We start from the raw sequence: 7,500 nt of genomic DNA, 5'->3' as shown, positions 1-7,500 counted from the left end.
TGAATGAGGCAAGTGTGTTATCTCTGGAATTGAAAATGGCCGCGGAGAGCATTTCATTAGCGCGATGGCTTTGACGCGCCATCGAGCTAATGGGATTTTACATATTGCGCGGCTGATTATTTGGATTCTGCGAGCAAGGATAATGGGAGCGAGACACACAGGTGGAAGTAGTATAGATAAGCAGATATATAGATTGGTTGAACGAGACGCGACGACGACCTTTTCGCTCGTCGCCGGTTATGTGGATTAGATATCGGCGGATGGGTACGCGCACACAGATTCGGAGACACACACATACAGATACAAACACAAACATATATGCACACACATACACACACACAAACAACCACACACACAGACTCAAGCACAAACAAACACATGCACACACACAACCACATGAACAAACAAACACACAACCACACACACACACACACATAACCACACACACACATGAACAAACAAACACATGCACACACACACACGACAAGCAATACACAATCGGCAGCGCCATCCAAAGGCAAAAGCGACAAGGCGACTCACCGATGACCGTCGTGAGGATCATGATTCCGAGGATGACCGAGGTGATGACCATGCCGACGGTGTCCACGATGAGGCCGTCCGAGGTCTCGTTGCCGAAGAAGTGGCTCTGGTTGGCCGAGTCGTTCCCGCCGGCGAGCCAGAAGGAGTCGTCGAGGGTGACCAGGGACTCGTTCCCGGCGAGGAGGAGGTCGGGGGTGCTGGCGGAGGACGAGGACGAGGGCGAGGAGGATGAGGACGCGGAGGACGTGGACGAGGCGGAGGACAGAGTGGCCACCCCCATGCCTATGCCGAGGCCGACGTCCGAGGGGTCGACGTCGAGGCCCAGGACGCTGCCCCCGGCCCCCGCGGGAGACGTCAGGGGGTCCAGGGCCTTGGACAGGTTGACGCGCGTCTGCAGGAGCGTGTCCACCGTGGTCCGCAGAGTGAAGTTCATAACGAACATGGGCTTGTTGATGGGCGCGGGCGTGGTGGTCGTGGTCGTCGGCGGCGTCGAGGAGGAGGTGAGGGCCCCCCAGAGGGTCGTGGCCGGCGCCTCCGCATCCTTATTGGGGTTCGGGAGGATGGGGTTGCTGTGGGGCTGCCCTCCGCCCTCCAGCAGCCCGTCCAGGTACTCCAGCAGATTGGGCAGAGTGTAATTCCAGTCATCGCTTGTCGTGTTTTCTGAAAGCAGAGACGAAAAATGGTCACGTCAGAGTCACGTTTTCTAAGTGGAAGCATTGGTGTATATATATATACGAACGGTGGAGGAGGGTGGATGGAAAATGAATAAGGTAAAAAGACAAACGATTGGAGAGAGAGAGAGAGACAGGCAGAGACAGAGAGAGAAATAAAGAAAGAAAAAATGAAAGAGAGAGAGAGAGAGAAAGACACACACACACAGAAAGAAAGATAAAATGAAAGAGAGAGAGAGACAGACAGAGACAGAGAGAAAGAAAGAAAGCGAAAAATAAAAATAAAGAGAGAGAGAGGGGAGACCGGCAGACAGACCAGGCCAAAGTGCCCAGTAACGCGGCCACACAAACGGAGCGGCACACAGAGTGAAATCCCCGGACCGCCAATTCCAAGCTAACAGAAATTCGACCCCTGCAAGAATTCGACTTCGTTGTGGCGTTTCGTGTCACTCGGAGAAACATCAAATCCAATTCTCATGGTTACGAAAAGATCGCGATTGAGTTGTCGAATGCCTTTACACCTATACACGGATTTTTTTTTTTTTTTTTTTTTTTTACAGTGTCCGACATCACAGAAATCTTTCTTTTTGATGATGTATAAAGGGGAAAAAAAGGACTTTCAGGCTTATATTTCCCCTCTCCTATAAGAGGTGAAGAATTTCTGTGATAAAAGAAACTTTTAGAGAATTCCTCGAGGACAACTCTCAGCCGTCTGGAAGGAGAAAGTGGCAATAAAACTGAAAATTATATATTTCCTGTACATGTGTATGTGTGTTTGTTTGTGTGTGTGTGTGTGTTTGTGTGTGTGTGTGTGTGTGTGTGTGTTTGTGTGTATGTGTGCGTGTGTGTGTGTGTTTAAAAATACAAAAGTAACGTTTTAAGATATAAAAGTTATTATTTGATATAAGTCTAACATCAGTATACTCTAGATGGAAACAAATATGAAAAAGGAACTCGATTCTCTGTCAAATACTGCAGTTTTTTATCATGTATATATATGTATGTATGTGTGTATATATATATATATATATATATATATATATATATATATATATATATATATATATATATATATATACATACATGCATATATATGTATGTATATGCATATTTATGTGTGTGTGTATGTGTGTGTGTGTGTGTGTGTATTATGGTGATGATTTAATGATCCTGTTCATTATGATTAGTTGTTACACCAGAATATTCCCACTTGACATCCTCGGAATTCTGCTTACATCTCCTCCATTTAAAACCCCTTCATCACAACAACCAACCCCAACGAAAAAAAAAAAAAAAAAAAAAAAAACAAGCAAACAAGCCAAGAAATAACAGGGGGGGGGGATAAGGAACAATAAAAAAACACGCCCCAACTTATTGCAATATTGCAAATGTAAGCCCGCCGAGCCTACCCAGTGCCAGAGCCGATATAAATTGCATTTGGGTCCCTGTTGATGCTGCCGTGACTCGATTGCCCGGGTAGAAACGAGGGCCTGCAGAGGAGGAGGTCTTGCAATGCCCTTGTCATTGTGCTCGGGTCAAAGGTGGCCGTGCATGCTCATTGCAACACAGACACGTATGGGGTTAAAGCTGACGGGGCTGAGGGAGATGAGGCGGTAGCGGGAGTACTTGGGATTATGAGGATGATGAGGGTGTGGGGGTGGGGTGGGGGATGGGGTGGGGGTGGTGGTTGTGTGGTGGTTATGTGGGAGTACTTGGGATTATGAGGATGATAAGGATGGGGGTGGATGAGGATAATGAGGCTGGTGGTGGTGGTGGTGGTGGTGGTGGTGGTGGTGGTGGTGGTGGTGGTGGTGGTGATGATGATGATGGTGGGATGGGGTGGGATGGGGTGGGGTGGGGTGGGGTGGGGTGGTGGTGGTGGGATGGGGTGGGGTGGGGTGGGGTGGGGTGGGGTGGGGTGAGGTGGGGCGGTGGTGGTGGTGGTGGTGATAATGATAATGATAATGATAATGATGATGATGGTAGTGAAAACGCTAGTGGTGGTGGTGATGAGGACGAGGAGGGAGATGCCGATGATAAAAAGAGATTGAAGATGAAGATCCATCAACCAAAATGAACGATATTCTTAACAACTCAACTTCTTACTAAACAAGGAAAACATTTTCCCACGTATATAAACACACATCCTTACGCACACCTACCAAGGGATAAAGGAACTGTACCAAGGCCTCTCTCTCTCTCTCTCTCTCTTTCTCTCTTTCTCTCTTTCTCTCTTTCTCTCTTTCTCTCTTTCTCTCTTTCTCTCTTTCTCTCTTTCTCTCTCTCTCTCTTTCTCTCTTTCTCTCTTTCTCTCTTTCTCTCTTTCTCTCTTTCTCTCATTCTCTTTCTCTCATTCTCTCATTCTCTCATTCTCTCATTCTCTCTCTCTCTCTCTCTCTCTCTCTCTCTCTCTCTCTCTCTCTCTCTCTCTCTCTCTCTCTCTCTCTCTCTCTCTCTCTCTCTCTCTCTCTTTCTCTCTTTCTCTCTTTCTCTCTTTCTCTCTCTCTCTCTCTCTCTCTTTCTCTCTTTCTCTCTTTCTCTCTTTCTCTCTTTCTCTCTGTGTGTGTATGTGTGTGTGTGTGTGTGTGTGTGTGTGTGTGTGTGTGTGTGTGTGTGTGTGTGTGTGTGTGTGTGTGTGTGTGTGTGTACCTCTTCTGAGAAGGTTTTCAGTAAACGTTTCTCTTGTCAGACACACAAACAGGCCTGTACGCATACTCACACAGACAGACAGACACACACACACACACTCACACACTCACACACACACAAACAAATATGAATAAACAAACACCGCACACAAATATACAAAAACAATCAACCAAACACACGCATACACACACAACATACACATGCACACACAAACATACACATACAAACATACGCATACCTACGCAAACACACGCATGCATACACAAACACACGCACACACAGCAAACAAACATGAGAGTGACGCGCCGTCTTCTAGGAAAACAGCAATTCAGTGAGCATTGACTTCTTTCTCCTTTTGCGCCATCTTGAGAAGTGTTAGCAAACGTTTACCTTGTCGGCAGTGCGAGCATCTTCGTAATCACGTCGTCCTTTTCATATTCAAAAAATCATGTCTCATATTCTCATGTCATCTCTTTCGATCTTATTAGCAACACTTCCCAACGAAATTCCCGGTCCGATAAGAGACATTGCAACATATAAACATTTTCCTACAACTTTTCTTCACCTTAAACCATAAACTTTATCAACATCACAAAACCCACGTTCTCCCAGACCTTCGAGAGTAAAAAAAAAAAAAATGAACCAAGCAGGGAATGTAACAAGGTGTTATTCAAGACAAAGTTCCAACAATATCCCATTTCTGCTGTTTAATAGCCAATTATGACAGCTCTCCTTACACCTTGGGAATCTCCCTCGGTGCTTCTCAAGTAGGAACGGCACAGATGTAAATGCTTCACGTCTGAGAATTAGTCTTGCTGTTAACTTTAGGCAGCAACAGCTATAACTTGTTCTACACACGTACTGAGAGCCTGGGGCTACTGGTCTTAATGGTGACTGACAAAGAAAGGGGGAACATAATAAACATCTGACAAATAAAAGGAGAATATAATATGCATGAGGAAGAGTTGAGAATTCATCTTCGTGGAAATATGTTCCCAAGATGACAGGGAAGTGTCCCTTGTGTGAATATTTGTCTCCTTATGTTTACCCATACGCTCACATACATGTAAGTTTGCACGCTTGTAGACATACATACATACATACATGTAAATTAGATAAATACATTAAGAAGCAAACAAACAATATGTATATGTGTGCGTGTGTGTGTGTGTGTGTGTGTGTGTGTGTGTGTGTGTGTGTGTGTGTGTGTGTGTGTGTGTGTGTGTGTGTGTGTGTGTGTGTGTGTGTGTGTGTGTGTGTGTGTGTGTGTGTGTGTGTGTGTGTGTGTGTGTGTGTGTATGTGTGTGTGTGTGTGTGTTTACATCCATAATGGTTAATTATACGCATTGCAAAAAAACTGAATTAGCTTCATATCTTTACCATCCCCGTGTGTCCTTAATTGAAAGCGTCACTGACCCAACCATCCTTGCATCATAGTTGTCATCAATATCGTCCTTTTATTGACAGAGTACGAGTTATGATCGAATAAATCAACTAAAAAGTAATTGAATCACGCATAAATCACTCTACGCATGTGCAGAGTTGTGCGATGCGATCCTCTCGTGATAAAGCTGATTGACAAATGAAAAATATATATATAAAAAAAGAGTTGAATATGCTTAAAGTGGCGCTGCTCTCGTTTCGTTAATTTTTCATATAATAACTACTTAATTATCTATATATGGATGAATCTGTTTGTGAATATAATTAATGTACACATTTATTTTCATATATATATATATATATATATATATATATATATATATATATATATATATATATATATATATATATATACATATATATATATGTGCTACCTACTTATATATCTGTATATTCTCATGATCTTGTTAATGTAAAAGTATCCATATCTATTACAATAAACATATCTTTATGAATGTGTTTATGTTTGTGAAGTCAATTGCATCAAAAAGCTTAATAATGACAATAAAGAGGCAAATATGCTGGTGAATTGCTTGTCAATTAATAACAGTACTTATACACGCATCAACAATATATAAAAAAAAGTTACACGAAATGAGATGGAATAAAGACAGACGTTCATTAACGTTTGAAACAACAGTTGAAACGATATCAGCCGACATTTTCATAACAAACAATTATCGTAACAAAGTTTTAAGACACTAGAGGTACGGTAAATTTTAATAAATGTTGTGAGTGTTGATAATGATAACGGCGATAATTCACATTGCAATACTTTTACTACTATAAAATTTTAGGCACAATTTGTCAATTATTTTTTCCCGTAATCATCTACCTTATTACCAATTAACTAATTAATGAATAAACAATTATGATAACTTTATCCACTCTGTGTTAATAACAAATATCTAATGATGATGTTAATGATGTTGATAATGATAATCATATTAACAATAACAAATAAAATGACCAACAACAGCAATAACAAAACAACAATAACAAAAATAAAAATAATGATAATAGTGATAACATTAGTGATAATGATATCAGCAATAATAATAGGAACACTAGTAATAATGATAATGATAATGATATCAAAAAGACTAATGATGATAATTATCAAAATCATTGTTATTATCATTATTATTACCAGCATTATCATCATCTTTATCATTATCATTACAACAATCATTATCATTATCAAAAATTTCATTACCATTTTTGCTGTAATGACCACCATAATGAAGACTAACTTTTAAGCCTTTATAATTAGCTGGCTAGCACGTTTCTTCCTTCATCGGATAACATCTTCGTCCGCTATTTTCTCTCTCTCCCTCCCTCCCTCCCTCTCCCTCTCCCTCCCTCTCTCTCTCTCTCTTCCTATCTCTCTCTCTCTCTCTTCCTATATCTCTCCTCTTACTCACTCTCTCTCTCCTCTTACTCACTCTCTCTCTCCTCTTACTCACTCTCTCTCCTCTTATTCTCTCTCTCCTCTTACTCACTCTCACTCTCACTCTCACTCTCACTCTCACTCTCACTCTCACTCTCACTCTCACTCTCTCTCTCTCTCTCTCTCTCTCCCTCTCTTTTGGATTTTATGTTCCCGACGTTTTGTGATTGATAAGCGGTTCGATCCTGGCCAAGGGACCAGCTGATCAGAGGCAATTAATCCCTCGTGTATTATTCTAAGGGAGGAAAATATGTCTTACTTAGGGAAAGAATTCCTGATGTCGCGTGTGATCTTAAGAATCATGGAGGGAAACCGTGAAATTGCAATGGTATTAGTAATGGTAATAATAATAATAATAATAATAATAATAATAATAATAATAAATGAACAATAAATAATAATACAGTAATGATAACTATAATAATTATAACAATAATAATAGTATTCGTAATACTGATAATAATATTTATAATAATAATAACAATATTATTACAGATACTAAAAATATAAATAATAAAAATGACAATAATGATAATAATAACAACAACAACAGCAATAATGATCATAATAGTACTGACAACAACAACAACAATGATGATGATGATGATGATGATGATGATGATGATGATGATGATAATGATGATGACGATGATGATGATGATGATGATTGTGATGGTGATGATGATAATGATAATGATAATGACGATGATGATGATGATGATTGTGATGGTGATGGTGATGGTGGTG

General features: G+C 40.8%; 1 protein-coding gene across 2 annotated transcripts in view; it reads right to left on the bottom strand.

Annotated features, from left to right (window-relative positions):
• Nucleotides 1-7,500, bottom strand: part of LOC113830559 (5-hydroxytryptamine receptor) — a 590,145-nt gene that overhangs the window by 111,933 nt on the left and 470,712 nt on the right. For both annotated transcript variants that reach the window (XM_070120626.1, XM_070120625.1), the window contains exon 4: nt 541-1,200. In XM_070120626.1, the coding sequence (XP_069976727.1) occupies nt 541-1,200 (660 nt within the window). The remainder of the gene's footprint in view (nt 1-540; nt 1,201-7,500) is intronic.

This window comes from Penaeus vannamei, chromosome 4 (assembly GCF_042767895.1).
Source record: "Penaeus vannamei isolate JL-2024 chromosome 4, ASM4276789v1, whole genome shotgun sequence".
NCBI classification, from domain to species: Eukaryota; Metazoa; Arthropoda; class Malacostraca; order Decapoda; family Penaeidae; genus Penaeus; species Penaeus vannamei.
Note: the sequence above shows the minus strand (reverse complement) of the source record. Positions and strands in the feature narration are given on the sequence as shown.